Source organism: Saimiri boliviensis, chromosome 1, assembly GCF_048565385.1.
Source record: "Saimiri boliviensis isolate mSaiBol1 chromosome 1, mSaiBol1.pri, whole genome shotgun sequence".
Lineage (NCBI taxonomy): Eukaryota > Metazoa > Chordata > Mammalia > Primates > Cebidae > Saimiri > Saimiri boliviensis.
Window position 1 is genome coordinate 128447536 of NC_133449.1, and position 16404 is coordinate 128463939.

Genomic DNA, 16404 nt, shown 5'->3' on the forward strand with positions numbered 1-16404 from the left:
TTTATGACCTGTAATTTAGACTCTGGGATGAATTGAACCAATGGGAGGATGCATAATGTTCTGCACAAATGAACAAGGCTGATAACCCGGGGCCATTTATTTCCTAGGACAGATCAGCAAATTACGAACCAGGCCTATAAACAGGTCTCCTCTGCCTCAAGGAGCACAGACATGTACTAAGCTTGCAGTAATCACTCCAGCATAGCCCCTGTGAGGCTCAGCCCCTTTGGCAAGCCAGGCCCCTCTGTTTATTATGACCAACCAGCACCGCATCCTTCCCTATTCCTTCTGCTGAAGCTTACTCCATTCCTTCAAGGAAGGAACACAAAGTGTGGAAGAGAGGAAGAAGAATAAACCAAGTGCTGGGGACAAAGCAGCTTGAGTCCCCGAAGCAAAGTCATCGGGAACACTTCCATCATCCAACTTTAGCATACATTACCCTAGCGGGAGGACAGGGGAGGCAGAAGCCTATCTGGGAGCGTTGGGCAAGATATTTGATACCACAATAGCAATTATTAGGTCTTTCTGGAAACAGAGTAATACTGTTATTAAAACTTTTCTTATCCGTAAGATTTATATGAACTGAACTGCTTCCAGCTAATATAATTTGGGAGCAATAAGAATGATAATAGAAGTGATAATAATGAAAGAAAGCACAAACAGATTCAGCATCTGGGGAAGGCATGGGGGCAGCCTCTCTGCTAGGGTCTGACAGTGCAGAACCTGAGATTCTGCTCTGGTCAGCATGAGACAGCCCCTCAAGGTCCAGGTAGGATCAGGCAGCAGGCCCAGCCTGTCCTGCTATCTATCCTTCCAGTAGCACTGCCCCTGCCCCCAGAGTTGCTTCCCTATAGAATGCAGGTAATTCCTTCCCGCCTCTCTTTACATTAAAATGAAAATCATTACCCATACCCATAAAGGAACCTAGATTCTTCTTTCATTTCATAATTCATCTAACTCTGTTATTTCTATGGCTTTAGAGAATGTGATTAAACTTGGACGAGACAATTCTCTTCTACTATATAAGCAAAGCTGCTAATAAACAAATACTCTATTACATTTTATAAATCAAAGAAAAATACACAAGGTCTTTACGGACCATCCCAGGCATTTTACAGTGAAGAAAGCCTGGCTTAGATTGAGGAACTTAGACATAAATAGTGGGCCAGGCATTGCCCGCTGATGCTTCCTTTCCAGATCTGACTATGAGCTTGATATTCTGTTTTTAAGTTCCATTCATTCAGGAAGCCCTTGAGAGACATTTTCAATTCTAGGCCATGAAGGTCAGGGTTTCATGTGCATAGAGAGCAACTCGTCCCTCCCTTGCTACTTCAGTGGCTTTTGAATCACTCTACAGTAGCTTCAATAACCTCAGTGGAAATCTGCAGAGTGGATCATCAACTATAGCTTGAACTTCCTCCAAATTCCTGCTCTGATTATCCTACTGCAGTGGCAACAGCAACACAAAATCACAGCTGTGCCAAGGGGCCTGAGATTGGGAAGGCCATATGTGTGGGCTCTTTGGAACTGTGAATCCCTGCGTGTCACCTTAGGAGTTTAAAGCACTGTAAAAGAGCCAGAAAAGATTAGACTATTTTAGAACTGCTTTTACATGGTTTTGTATGAGCTAATCTTTCCTCCTATGTGTGCATTTTCCTCTTAGGATGCAGGATTCCCCAAGAGAGCCATCAAGTTCGATTTCCTCTCTGTCCTATAATGCAGTGCTTGAATGGAACCTTGGGATTTTGAGTAGCCTCTAAAATAGCCTGAAACTTTTTTTTTTTTTTTTTTTTTTTTTTTAAGATGGAGTCTCGCTCTGTTGCCTAGGCTGGAATGCAGTGATCTCGGCTCACCACAACCTCCACCTCCCAGGTTCAAGCAATTCTCCTGCCTCAGCCTCCTGAATAGTTGGGATTACAGGCATACATCACCATGCCCGGCTAATTTTTGTAGTTTTAGTAGTGACAGGGTTTTACCATGTTGTTAGGCTGGTCTCAAACTCCTGACTTTGTGATCCACTTGCCTTAGCTTCCCAAAATGCTGGGATTACAGGTGTGACTTTGGTCTCCGTGTCTGGCCAAAACATTTTTAAAAACAAAATTTGCCACGGAAAACTTCTCTCTAGGGCCCTCATCACATGTACACACAACTTATTTGTGTAGTTTCATTTTCTGGCTCACAGATTTCCATTTATTAAAAAAACCAGCAGGCCAGGTGCAGTGGCTCACACCTGTAATCCCAGCACTTTGGGAGGCTGAGGCAGGCAGATCACTTGAGGTCAGGAGTTCGAGACCAGCCTGCAACATGGTGAAACCTCGTCTCTACCAAAAACGTAAAAAAATTAGTCGGGTGCACGCCTATAATCCCAGCTACTTGCAAGGCTGAGACAAGAGAATTGCTTGAACCCAGGAGGCGTAGGTTGCAGTGAGCCAAGGTCATACCACTGCACCCCAGCCTGGGCAACAGAGTGAGACTCCGTCTCAAAAACAAACAAACCAACAAACAAACCCACCAATGAAAGATTCTTTAGCTCCGCTGCAAATACCCATTTTCAACAGACTTCTCATTTCATCTGAAACACTGTAAGAAGTGAGAAATGTCAAAGGCAGAGAAAGGTCATCTACTTTGTCTCTGCTCATTTCAAAAGACAGCCGCTTTCAAAGGCTCTTACATTCAGCCTCAGTCTTAACACAATCTCTCCTTGAGGACAGGGAGTAAATGCTGACCCTCTTGAGACTTACATTTTACACAGACTTGTGATTCCAATATACAGAATGCTTTCCACATGCAGCTGGGCCATGTGAACCTGATTGTGAAGTGGGAGGAAATTCTTTCTTGGAATAAAAGGTCAGAAGGAGTCTGATGAGGAGTAAGATGTTTCCTTTATAGCCAAGAAATAGCTTAGGCCCTGAAAGAACCTGCATCAAAATGAGTACACATGTCCTGGGACTGGGACTTTGCTGAGTTTCTCAGGTGAAAAGTGGGAGAAGAATTTGAGGGATTTGCTAAGAGTCCTATCAAAATCAGTTTCTACATTTTTTTGTCTCAAGCCTACACACTTCTCTGTACTTACACAAAATCCTGGCATTTGTTTTCCCTTTTCTACTCTTTATTCCTTATTTTCTCTCTCTCTTTTTAAAACAGAGTCTCACTCTGTCACCCAGGCTGAAGTGCAGTGGTACCATCATATCTCACTGTGCAGCCTTGAACTCCTGGGCTCTAGCAATCCTCCTATCTCAGCCTCCCAAGTAGCTGAGGTTCATGCCCCCAGGCATGCACCACCACATCTGGCTAGTTTTTAAATGTTTTGTAGAACGAGGTCTTGCTATGTTGCCCAGGTTGTTGAACTCTTGGGCTTAACCGCAGGTCATGGCCTCCCAAAGCGCTGGGATTACAGGGGTGAGCTACCGAGGTAGGCCTATTCCTTACTCTAGATCAGGGGCGTCCAATCTTTTGGCTTCCCTGGGCTACACTGGAAGAATTGTCTTGGGCCATACATAGAATACACTAACACTAAGGATAGCTGATGATGAGCTTAAAAAAAAATCGCAAATTTTCATAATGTTTTAAGAAAGTTTACGAATTTGTGTCGGGCCACCTTCAAAACCGCCCTGGGCCCAGGCCGCGGACTAGACAAGCTTACTCTAGATCAGACATGACGTTAGTGGGAATTCTGATTCCTTCTAATTCTCCTGCAACAAAGTTGGCGGGCAACCAGCAAGATGTGCCAGGAGATGTGGCTCTCCCCAGGCCTTGCCCTTCCCACAGCCTCGGCGGGCTCTTACCAGCTCCCCTGCGCAGCGGCCTTTTCTCCGCCGTCCTGGGCTCCTTTCTGGGGTCCCGCTCTCCTGGGCTGGTGTCGGGGGGCGCGGGCGCGGGCGGGAGCGTGTAGCTCTGCAGAAGCGGCTTCCGGGGCAGTGGCGGCTTGGAACTGAGCGGCTCGGGGGGCCGGGCCTTCCCCTTTCCTTGGTCGCTGGGGGCCCTGGCGCCTCGAAGGGCGGAGGCCGTCCCAGGAGGACACTTCTCCTCCCTCGGGAGCACGGTGAGCGACCTTTCTAACCGGACCTCGGCACTGGACCTCTTCACACCCTTCGCCTCCTGGGAGGCGCCATCCCTGTATTTGAGCGAGAGGGAGGTGGACCGAAGCTTGACGGGGAAGGGGTTTCTGTCCTCGCTCGGAGCCGGCTCCTGGGCCGCTGGGCACGGCTCTCTCGTCCCGGGCGAAGCGGCCGCCTCCTGGGGGCTCCTGCGAGGCCCGGCCGGGGTGGCCGCCCTGTCGCCCGAGTGCTGAGCGCCGCCCTCCGCCGGCTTCCGAGGGCCGGCTTTCGCGAGCTGGGGCTCGGGGAGCCCCTGGAGGTCGTCGAGGGCAGCCTCGCTCCTCCAGGCTGGGCGGCTGCTGGAGAGGGGCAGGCGGCCGCCGGCGCGTTCCAGCGGGCGGGAGGCGCCGGGACGAGGCCGCGCCCGGCACGAGGACACCGAGAACTTCTTCGCGCCCCGCAGCTCGGCGCCGCCCCTCTCGGTCTTCCGCTCCGGCGCCGCCCTCTCGGCGCCCGCGGGTGGAGCCTCGGCGCGCTCGGCCTTGGGGCGCTCCGGGGCTGCGGCCTCCGCGTCGGGGGAAGAGGGACCGGGCTCCCCCCGGGGCGACTTCGTGGCGGCAGGCGGCGGGGATACGGCAGGGCCCTCGACGGCCGCCGCGAGCCGGTGCTTCAGGCAGCTCTTGGGCACTGGGGGGCTCGGGGCGGGCGCCGCCGAGGGCCGGTTCCCCGCTCTCTCCGGCCCGTTCCCTACTTTCTCCGGCCCCGTCCCAGCTCTCTCGGGTTCGGTCCCCGCTCTCTCCGGCCCGTTCCCTACTTTCTCCGGCCCGGTTCCCGCTCTCTCGGGCTCGGCCCCTGCTCTCGCGGGTTCGGTCCCCGCTCTCTCCGGCTCGTTCTCCGCTCTCTCGGGTTCAGTCCCCGCTCTGGCGGGTTCGGTCCCCGCTCTCTCCGGCTCGTTCTCCGCTCTCTCGGGTTCGGTCCCCGCTCTGGCGGGTTCGGTCCCCGCTCTCTCGGGCTGGGTCCCCGCTCTCTCCGGCTCGTTCTCCGCTCTCTCGGGTTCGGTCCCCGCTCTGGCGGGTTCGGTCCCCGCTCTCTCGGGCTGGGTCCCCGCTCTCTCCGGCTCGTTCTCCGCTCTCTCGGGTTCGGTCCCCGCTCTGGCGGGTTCGGGCCCCGCTCTCTCGGGCTGGGTCCCCGCTCTCTCCGGCTCGTTCTCCGCTCTCTCGGGTTCGGTCCCCGCTCTGGCGAGTTCGGTCCCCGTTCTCTCGGTCTCGGTCCCTGCTCTCTCGTGCTCAGCCCCTGCTCTCTCGGGCTCGGGCAGTGACCCCGGGGGCCCCTTCTCCTCGTCCGGGGGCACTGGAGGCGTCGGCTCCGCTTCCTGCAGGACACTGTGGTCTGGCCGGTCGTCTGGAGCAGAGGGCGCCTCCGAGGTGGCGGCGGGGACAGTCTCGGGGGGCGTCGGGTCCCCCTCGGGGATGGCGGTGGGAGAGGGGCTCCGGACGTCTTCCGGAGCACAGACCACTTCCTTTGCGGTGTCTGTGGCCGGGGCACACGGGCCTGCGGGGGCTGCCCCCTCCTCCTGCTTTCCGCCGTCGGGACGGAGGTGCTGGGGGCCCGCTGGCGGGGACGGGGGCTCCACTCGGAGAGCGGGGGTCGACTGGGGCTCGGCGAGTTCCGGGGTGGCCAGGCGACTTGAGGGGTCCTCCCCAGGGGTGCCCTCCTCCTCCACGCTGACCCTGATCGCCTGGCAGTGTTGCAGGCGGGCGCGTCTGGCACGGGTCCCTCCGGTTGGCAGCAAGGGCGCTGGTGGCCCAGGCTCAGGGCCTCTGTCTCGTGCCACGTCCTGCTGCCCAGAACTGCGGCTCTCTTCTGGGCTGACTTCCAGCAGTGGTTTCTCCTCGTTTTCCTCCTCCTCAGGGGTGCACGTCAGGTCGCTCAGGGATTCAGACTGAGCACGCTGAGAGATATAAAGAAGAAAAGAAAAGAAATAAAAAGCACCATCACTATAGCAAATTCCAGGAAGACTGTCACCTCCCCGGTTTCTTCAAGGCTTATAATGGTTTAGTGATAGCAATGTCTCTAAAGCTGGCACTTAAGTAGGCATATACCCACAGGTGTCTTTTCTCAGTGTGTATCCTGCTGGTCTACTTGGGCTCACAAGTTTATCAGGAAAATGGCAGATATGCCTCCAAAGTAAATGCCTGCAACTCCTCTGTCAGAGCCTCAAAACCAGTGGACTAGAGAGTAATGCGACCAACAAGGAAAGGCGACCAACAACAGCAGCCAGTGTCTACCATGCTCTGTGTTCCACACTTGTTATTTCATTTAATCATTCACCCCAGTGAGGAAGAGATGATCAGGTCTCTTTTTGCACTTCAGAGCCAGGAGCCCAGAGAAGCCAATACCTTGGCCAAGCCTGGGCGAGTAGGTGGCCCAGCTGAACAGCTGGGGCTCTATGGCCCTGTGTTCCTCCCAGCCAGTCTCCCATGTCAACACTTCAGGAATCTGCCCTCATAGCAGAGCCAGACTGGTTTTCCTAAAAGATGACTCATGTCAATAGCTAACCACAGCTTATAGGATAAAATCAAAATTTTCAGCTAAATTTAAAGTCCTAGATTCTCTGGTCTTAAGTTATTTGTCCACTCCTTACTCAGGTCAAACCAAGCCCCCAACACTGTGCCGGACACTTGGTCTGAGTGACTACCGCCCCCACCCCTTGCCCCCAACCTCCAGGATGCTCTACCAGGACCCCCAAGGACTGCTTCAAACTCTCCCCCTCTATAGGTAGTCTTGACTCTTCCCTGCAGCTTAAGATCCTCCCTTCTCTGGCCTCCTGAATCCCTGCCGGCTTGGCAAACATGCCCTGCCTTGTGATATTCTTCTTCCAAAAGATCTCAAGAATTCAGATTACAGTCCAACTTCCTCCTTCTGTCACAAAGTCAGTTCCTGCTCTCTTGGGAAAGAAAGGAGCTCCAGGTAACCAAGAGTCATTCAAAAGTAACATGTGAAAATGACTAAAAGGTTGATGGTGTAGAGGCTCATCTTTTTAGAAAGTTCGTGATATTAGGCCCCAAGAGTCACCCAGGCTACTGCTCTCTCTGTCCCCTTTTCTAAAGCAGGAAATAAGACACTCAGGGATATGTTTGCAATAGGTTTTTCTTCTTGTTGTTTGTTGTTATTAATGTTACTAACATTTTTCATGTCATCTGCTTGCTAATAGAATACAGGATGCCTGGGATGTTTGTGACAATACCTAAGCAAACTCTTAACAAAATGCACAATCATATTCTTTTGGATTGAAAAAGAGGAAGAGGCACAAAGAAAGCTACGAATTCAAAAGCTGCAGGTTCTTGACTTTGCCATGTTGATGGTCTTCTGCTACTACAGGAAACTGCTGATATTGAAACCTCTTTAGGATGGGGGTCACCTTTTAAAACTGTCAGTCATGGAGTCATGCTGCCACACAAGGCAGCACAGGGGTCAGCATGGCTGTTCTTTCCCATCCTGGGAACAGTTAGGGAGCGTCTGAAAGCATCTTGATCCCTGAGAGGGGCCAGGCCACAAAGAAGGTCTTTACGGTTGGGAAGAGGGACTTCATGACCAAAGGGCAAAGGGTGATGTGGACACCGAAGGACAGAGGCCTCCAACATCATAGTTTCCACAACAGTGGATGAAGGAAAATATGGACACCTTTGAGAACTTAAGATACTCATGCCTGCACCTTACCAAGCAAGGAAGGGAAAAGAGGAAAAAGCCATGGATGCGACAGAGTTTAAATCAAGGAAAGGCTGTGTTTACATGTTTACTCAGACTGGCTGCATCAGGTTTTCTTTTATTCTACAAAGTGGGATTCAAGAACTAAGTCAAGTTCAAATGTAAAGAAAGAGGGATAGAGCCCTGCACAGATGGGAGCAAGAAGGGAGGCTGCATTTCCACCTGGAATAAACACCAGGCTTTGCTGTGTCACCAAGTCCTGGCCAGGTTGTGGCTGGTTATAAATGCCCTGGCCAGAGCCAAAGACATCCCCATGGGAGTCATACATCACAGACTTGAGGGCCAAAAGGGGGCAGGCCCTGGCCCTGTGGTCTCACTCAGCATGAGGAGAGGCAGGTCTCGAGTGACTGGACCTTGTCACACCTGCACAGCACACAGCCTATAACTGTACATGCATTGAACGCAGACACATACACGCAAGTAACCTGATCCCTGCTGGCACATCAGCATGAAGGTAACCCACCTTGCTGCTTCTTCCAACATTAGTCCCCTCAAAAGTCTACTCTGCTGGCATGAGATTAAAGAGCACCTTCCATACACCCAAAGGAAAACTCACTCTCTTAAGGGAGTCGCTGAAGTCCTGAGCGGTCCCATCCCACTGTCTCCAGCTGAGGTACCTAGCTTGCCCTGGGTACTTCACCAACACCGCCCAATCATGTCGTGAGAGTAGGACAGAGGACCTTAGCCTGTGAGCATCTCTTTTTCAGCACTGTCATTCTCTGTGGCCAGGCTGGCCCTGACTCCAGCGGGGAGGCATTACAGTGCCCATGAAGTAGGGGAGAGGAAACAACCCTATGTGAACTTCGAACCTGCTGGTAAATGAAGCCAAAGTATTCCATGAACCAGTTTCTCAGATTCTAGGACTAGGAGGTAACGACACCCAAGGCAGCACACCCAAAGAGGGGTCTGTCCTTCCGAGACATGCTCCCCATGCTACTGAGTAGGCCCTCACCCAAGGCAGGTGTCCACGCTAGTGTTTCAGCTTCTTTCATTCACTCATTTGTTAATTCACTTATTCATTTGTTCAATCATTCATCCATTTAACATCTCTGTGACTAGAAATGTTCTAAGGGCTGAAAGTACAGCCAGGACAGGGTCTCAAAGAAGACTGGCAATAAGAGCACATCCATTTACAAAAATCACTTTGGCATGTGGCAAGTGCTCCTAAGGAATTGAACAGGCAGGGTGAGTTTCTTTGGGGGACTGTCAGGCCCCAAAGCTGGGCCACAGCAGCACCAATGCCTGAGGCTAGAAGCAGCTCATGAGCTCAAGAGGCAGAAAGGTGGCCAGAGTGCTGATTGAGAAAGAGGGTAAGAAGCCTGGGGGGTAGGCAGTACCTGATATGCCAGGCCTGAAGTGTGGACTTCACACCGAGTGCAGGGGGAAGGCAACCAGCATTCAACAGTGACTGTGTAAGTAATGATGGATGGATGGACGGATGGATGGATGGATGGATGGATGGATGGATGGATGAATGGAGTGTTTCTGCAAGGGAAAGACACATCTGGTTTATGTTTAAAAGGATGAAAAACTTCAGCTCCTGCAGCATGGCTCCATCAACTGTAGGGTGCTTGGAGGGGATATGAGACCTTATGCGGGGGAGTGAGGTAGGTTGGGGGGGTGTGTTGGGTGGGGGGTGCCAAGGCTGACTGGCCTGCCTCTGTGTGGAGAAGGAAACCCAATTACCGATGAGAGCCGCCTCATTTTACTCGACCGCTGGTTGCGGGGCTTGACCTGGAGCTTGTGCTTAGCTGCAGAGTTGTCCAGGCAGGAGGAGGATTCTGGAGGGTAACTGAAGTCAGCCACTGGTGCCAGGCTGCTGTCCGAGGTCCGGGCAGAGACAGTGCTGTTGCTCACATGGTCTGGAGACACGACAGAGACCTTCATGGGACAAGGAACAAATACGCTGAGCATGAGCTTCACCATGTGAAATAAGGACAACCAACACAACAATGCTCTTTTCTGCCCAGGCTTGGTCTTCCCACAGTCTCTGGCTTTACATGTGTGGAAATGTAAAGGGAGGGGGGTGACAGGAGTCTTGCTCTGTCACCTAGGCTAGAATGCTGCAATGATGTGATCTCCGCTCACTGCAACCTCCACTTCCCGGGTTCAAGCAATTCTCCTGCCTCAGCCTCCTGAGTAGCCTGGATTACAGGCACACGCCACAACACCTAGCTAATTTTTGTATTGTTAGTAGAGACAGGGTTTCACCATGATGGACAGGGTGGTCTCGAACTCCTGACCTCGTGATCTGCCTGCCTTGGCCTCCCAAAGTGCTGGGATCAGGGTCTAGGATCCTCCTGGAGAAAGGTAAATGGCTGGGAATTTAAAGTGTGGGGCCAACTCCTGGAAACCTGTCACTCCTTCCTGAGACCAAGAAGAAAACCTGTGTCTCGGGCTTCCCTGTCATCCTCCTGTGGCAGCTGGAACAGGCACTTCAGACAAAAGAGCTTTCTCTGACAAAACACACCAGCCCGATTTGTCCAGGGCACAGTCGCCTGGTCCTGACTCTGGAAGCTGAGAGGAAGGTTCAGAGCTGTGATTTTAGTGCCAAGCCCACTGCCCAGCACTCCATCACTGGAGCCTTGCTGGTTCATCCTAGAAGGTTTCTGGGTACTCATGTGTCCTCTTGAAGAAATCTGGGTGGAAGTTGCCATCTTTTAAGTTACAGGTATTTTAGTCATTTTTACTTCAGCACGGAAGAATTGACAGCAAAGGGTAAACATGTCATCTGGGACAAAGGGATGCTGGCAGTCATGTGGAAGAATAAGGGCAATACCCAAAGATCCCTGCCCCCAGAACTTGCCCAGCTCCACTACAGAGTGAGGTCAAGGGGGCTGCCCTGCAGACAGGAGTAGGCATGAAACTCGGAGCACCTGTGAGCACATGCAGCCCAGATGAGGGGCGAGGTGCACAGGGAAACTCTGGGAGGTGATGGGCTTTTCATATAATTCTGTGATCTTCAAGCGAGCTTTCTGTTCAAGCATGATGGGCAATATTAGTGTCAAGTTTCCATTTAAGAATAGAATTTTATTCACACAACAATTCAGTAACACCTCATGAAAACAGTGAACGAGGCAGTGAGACAACACACCAGTGCCGTCCCCAGTGGCAAGCTCCCAGGGCCATGGGCACATCCACTGTTTCTTTTCCATAACCCTGGGACCCCACACAGAGCAGGTGCCCAGCGGCCTTTGCTAACCCTGACAGGGAACCATAAAGATGACCATACTGGAGACATGGGCTCCGACATGGGAGGAACAACCTCTCCCTGTTTACATGAAGGCCTCTCCTATTTTCTAATAAAAGTGTAAGTTTATCCGTGTAAACAAGGAGGAGATAATTACTAACATGGGGGAGAAGGGGCTAAAAGTGGACATAGTCTACGTAAATTCTATTTTAGCTATTCAGATACTTACGGGAATAAAGTGAAAAAAAAATTATGCTAAAAATAAGCCGTAATCTCCAGGCCATGACTATGTGTGTGCCTGTGGCGTTGGCTCTCACTGTGGTCACTGACGACTCAGGAAGTCGCCTTAGACTGGGAAATCAATACCTTTCCCAGATAGTCTTTCTTAAAGGTCACAAACAGGATGTGTACATTAAAAAAAAAAAAATCATACAGAATCTGTAATATTTACCCGTGTCTAGAGGAACAATGCATAAACATTTAGTTAAAAAAAAAAATCTCACTGCCTAGGACTCATGAGAACAGACAAGATGAGCCGCTTTACAAGTGCAGTGAGAATGATCATGCTGCCTGTGACAATAATACCCCTGACTGCTCCTCTATAAGCCCAATACCCTGAAGGCTCCAAAGGATAAACAGCAGGCCCTCCTCCCTGTGGGCCAACCTGCATCTGTCCTGCCTGGGCAGATGTCCTGGGCTCAGGCCCACTCTGGCCCCTGGGCTAGGGGACCTTGGCATGGAGCTTAACTCCCATGACCTGTGTCCCAGGTACAAGCTCTCCCCCACTAGAGAACTCAACTTCTCTGGTCTCAGAACTCTCACTTCTGTTTCCACTGTTGCTCTGAGAGATCTTGGGGTCTGGAAAGACCCCCATCTTCATGATCAAGGACAATTGTGTCTGTCGTTGGTCAGCGATATAAATACGTGGGGTGGGCTAGGACCATGGGGAAGAGATGAGGGCTGGGAATCTGGATTCATGGGTGGGCTGGTAGCACCCAGAACATTCACCTCTGCATGGCTTGCTTCCAGTCACCCAATTTTTCCTGAAATCTGTGCTTCTGGATGATTCTGAAAGCAGAAAATGTAAAAGCCTAGCATGTGGCTCTTTGTTGCAGGGAAGGCAGCTCAAAGGGCCTGGAGGAAATGGCCTGGGGTTCAGAAGCTTTTCATGGGTGGCCCTGAGTGACAGGTGCTTCAGGATGTGTGTCCTCAAAAAGAGGGGCTCAGTCACTGAGGAGTGAGCTGGGGGCAGTTCATGCAGGAAGAGCCAGCAGGGGCACCTGGGTGTTCCAGGGATAAAGAGAAGCCACTGGTTCTACTGGAAAGAGAGGTGCTGATCTACCCAATCTCATCTAATCCCCCGAAAACTCTCTGAGCCAAAACCCTCTGAAGACATGGATTCCGAGAGGTGATGAGGCTGCCGTAGGCCAACCTCTGGAGCTGTGGGCATGTATTTGTTCATTTGCCACCAGATCTGTGTTCCCTCCCCATCTGCCCTTCCCGCATCACCAGGAGCAAAATGACTCAGTAGCCCTGCCAGTTTGTCACCGTCTACCTGGCATGTCCTGCTTCATAGCAGGACACGGAGAATATGACCCATTAGACATCATTTTATCTTAAAAACCACCAAGTAAACTTTCATCAGTTATGACACTTGGTAATAAAATTTGAAAAATTATTCCATATATTTCCTGAAAAACTTACTCTATCAGGAAACGTTGCTCTGGTTATAACATTAAATACTTGCTCTAAAGACTCTTTTTTCCACAATGCATTTCTCTGTCTAGGTGGGCCTGTGTAAGGTGTAAACATGGGAGAACGTTAAACAGCCTCCATCCATAATTTTGGGGCCAGAGGCACTATTTTGTCAAATACAACATATTCTACAAGCCCATTTTAAAGGGTGTGTTGTTTTTCCCTCTCAATTGACCAATTATGCATAAAAACTTTCAGGCCTCAAAATGCAATCATTGTGTCTTCAAAACAATGAAGACAGTAAAGATTACACTTTTGCTTTTAAGTCTTAAAGGTCCAAATTTTGGTTTCCTATGAAGCTAGCAGATTGTCCATATTACCCAAATATTGATAAAATCTCAAAAAAAAAATTTTTTTTTAAATAAAGGACCAACCACAGGAGGTGGTTGTGCTGTGAGAGACAAGATCAGCCTGGTCTAGCCGAGCCAGCTGTGGAATTTGTGCCTCATGGTGTCAAACGGGTTTGGAGACAGGCTTGCTCTTCAATGGATGGGTTAGAAACAACCTCTCCTCTTACTGCCCATCCTGGCTAAAGGTAGAGAACTGGGATGCTGTGAGAGTCAGAGATCTGCGGGATGGGAAGGGGGAGTCCATCTACAAGGAGGAGTCAGGCAGCTCACAACAGACCTCTTCCTACTGCATAGCCCAGAAATACACAAAGTCACATCTGCTCCTGAAAGGAGGACGCTGAAATTGCATGTAAGAGTATTTGAGGTGTTAAGGGGTACTGGGTTGGCTTGGTGGAGTCTATGAAATAGGCCATTCCATCCTCCTCATCCTCTCTCCCTTCTGCTCAAAGCTGGAGAGCAGGCCTGGGTAGCCCACTATCCGCAGACCCTGCTCCTGGAATGAGCAGGGACAGCCTCTCCCCAAAGCAGAATTCTGGAGAGAATAATTCTCTAGCTGGGTTCACGTCTGTCTCCACCCCACACACTCAGCCCCACCACAGTCCTTCTGCCTTTTTTTATCAGTGATGTTTTGGGAACTCACAACCACACACAAAAATTTTGTGTGGCAGGGTTTATAGGTGTGCACGTCGAAGTGGCTTCTGAACAGAATTCAGAGCAGCACAGAATCTGCAAGGCAGTGGGTTAAGACGAACCTGCCCCCTTCACTGCCAATGGCCCCTTGAGCAGGCCAGAGGTGACAGGGCTGCAGGGGCAGGTGTGTGGCTATAAAAAAATAAACTCTGGCCTTTATTTGTTTTCCAAGTGTCAGCATAACAGATGACTCGAACTCTATCCATCCCCCACAGCCAGGCTTGTCTACATGGGAACGATGACCACCTATTTGTAACATTTATGTGCAAGTACGTTGTATGGGCATTAAGTGTTCTTACTACAATAACATAAGGAATTTAAAATGTGGCAACATCACTAGCTATGTTGTTTATGCATGAGAAAGAGCTTAGTTCCTTGCCTGCCCCCATCCCCCGCCCCTTGGTTTCTAGTGGGGAAGGTGGTGTTTGGGACCGGTTCTTCCACCTTGCTGAGTTCATCAGTTCCTCTCTTGCTTGTCAGCCTTTCCCTGCTGCCCTGTTTGCAGCAACACAGCACATTACTACTTGCACGCCAACACCGCCTCAGGGTCACAGGCTCAGGCACCGGAGACCATCAGAGCCTCAATGGTCACATGCTCACTATTTCCCCCTCCCACGGGCCAAATGTCAGGGCAACAGACAACAGACACAATGTGTGTCCTTTCTTCTAAATGGGGTTCTGGGTCTAGTCATCTGCTCACACAGGAAAGACTAGGGAGAGGGTTGATTCCAGGTTAATTCTATCAACCTATCATCCTCATAAAAAAAGTCACCGAAACCAGTCTCCTAACCTGACCTGAATTTCTACTCAAAGAATGAAAATAAACACATCTCAAGGGCTGACTGTAGGCTCTAGTGACCCAGTCGGCCACACCACGCACAGCCTCACCTATCCAAGGAGCTCTCAGGGGCACACACAGGGGATCCCAGAGCTCCAGTGACCTCCACGGCAGGTGCGGATGGAGACGTGCAGCAGCACAGGCCGTACTTGCCTTTATAGTTGTGCCAGGACCCCCGTCGTGCAGCAGAGACATCTCTGGGGGGCTCCTGGGCAGCCCGTCATCCTCAGAGCTCATGCCAGCATCCTCTCCCCGCTTGGCAGGAAGTCCCCCTGGAGGAGGTGGTGGTCCCATTTTCACATTACACTGTATTTTTAACTAGATTGGAAGAAAGAACATGTGCTCTTATTTTCATCAATGATATTTATCAACAAATCCTCCTGCTCTAACTCATTCATGCTGGAAATGTCTTCAGTGTTTTGGCGTGATGCAGAGAACTGAACTGAACGTGCATCTGCCGCCAGCTCTTCCACTGCCATCTCTTCTTTGTTTATCTAAGAATGAGTCGAGAGGCCATTGCAACTCAGTCGGTGTGTCCTGGGAGAGCTGTCATGTATGTGGTTCTACTTTACGGCATATCAAATAAACCAAGCAGAAACCATTTAAAAGCTTTTCGATGGATGTTTGACTTGCATACCAGGTGACACGACCAAGGAAACATTTACCTGCAGAGCTTTAATCCGATCACACACATTTTCTTGGGAAAACACCCGCACAGGCCGAGTGGGGTCCTGTCCGGACTCAGGAATGAAAATACTGTCGTGAGAGAGGGCCCGGCTGCCCATCGTGCCCCTCGACTCCCTAGGATAAAACAGCCACTGTGAGACTCTGCCCACCTCCATCTTACTGACCCCCGGGGGGGCTCAGAATGAGAAAGGGGTATCTGGGTTAACAGAACATCATACGACACTCCCTCTGCTGCGTTTACATTTCAGTGGTCCCTGACTTCAGTTTATCCACACACTATCAAATGCCAGTCAACTATTTGGAGCATTGTAGAGACAGGACTTTTACTAGGAGAGCTAAAGGGTGTGTGAATTCTTTTTATTGGTGGAAAAACCAAGGTTTGACAAGGTGTGAGGTGTAAGACAGCATGCCTGCAGAGGGGAGGGGCTGGCACAGGCCAGCTTCTGAGGAGGCCTGTCCCGGCTGCCCCAGGGAGGGTGAGGTCACATCTTGCAGGCAAACATGCAGCCCCTCCATGGATTGAAGGCTGTGTGTGTGCAGCAGGCTGAGGTCCTGCCTGATGAACACATCCTCACAAGACAGCCAAGACATACATTAGTGGCTTGTTTGAAATGAGAACTGCAAATCTGCAAAGCCATGGCCTCTTTTTATGACCTGGCACTATCCGTGTGAGCAAAACCTCTGTGCCTACCTAGATCCTGGAGCAGAGATGGTGGCCTTTGTCATCGCCGTTCCAGCCCCTTCCTCAGCTCTGAGCTCAAGAATCTGATCTGGGACTGAAACCCACAGGACACTCACAAAATGTCCTAAAAGGATGTGGGAATTAGCTGTCAGATTTTCCTAGCAGCGGCAGCTGCCTGAACAATAGGTGGAAGGAGATGACTGAGACTCGATGATGAAGGAAGGAAAGCCCGCCTTTGCACACGCTGGACATCTTGTGTGCCCCATCCCACCCCCACCCTCCTGCCACTCCCCTACCCTGGGCATCCTGTCCACTGTGGGGCATTAAGAACGCTGCCCCACTGTAGACCAACGTGTGTTGGTTAATAATGCTTCCTTCTAATTAAACTTTCATGCCTGCAACAGTAA

The 16404-nt window shown here is 50.9% G+C and overlaps 1 protein-coding gene across 4 annotated transcripts in view; it reads right to left on the reverse strand.

Moving 5' to 3' along the window:
* The window catches only part of CRACDL (CRACD like), a 145431-nt gene that overhangs the window by 22787 nt on the left and 106240 nt on the right, over positions 1–16404 (reverse strand). For all 4 annotated transcript variants that reach the window (XM_074403949.1, XM_039462929.2, XM_074403963.1 and 1 more), the window contains exons 4-7: positions 15294–15429; positions 14782–14946; positions 9492–9686; positions 3786–5988 (exon numbers count right to left, since the gene is read on the reverse strand). In XM_074403949.1, the coding sequence (XP_074260050.1) occupies positions 3786–5988; positions 9492–9686; positions 14782–14946; positions 15294–15429 (2699 nt within the window). The remainder of the gene's footprint in view (positions 1–3785; positions 5989–9491; positions 9687–14781; positions 14947–15293; positions 15430–16404) is intronic.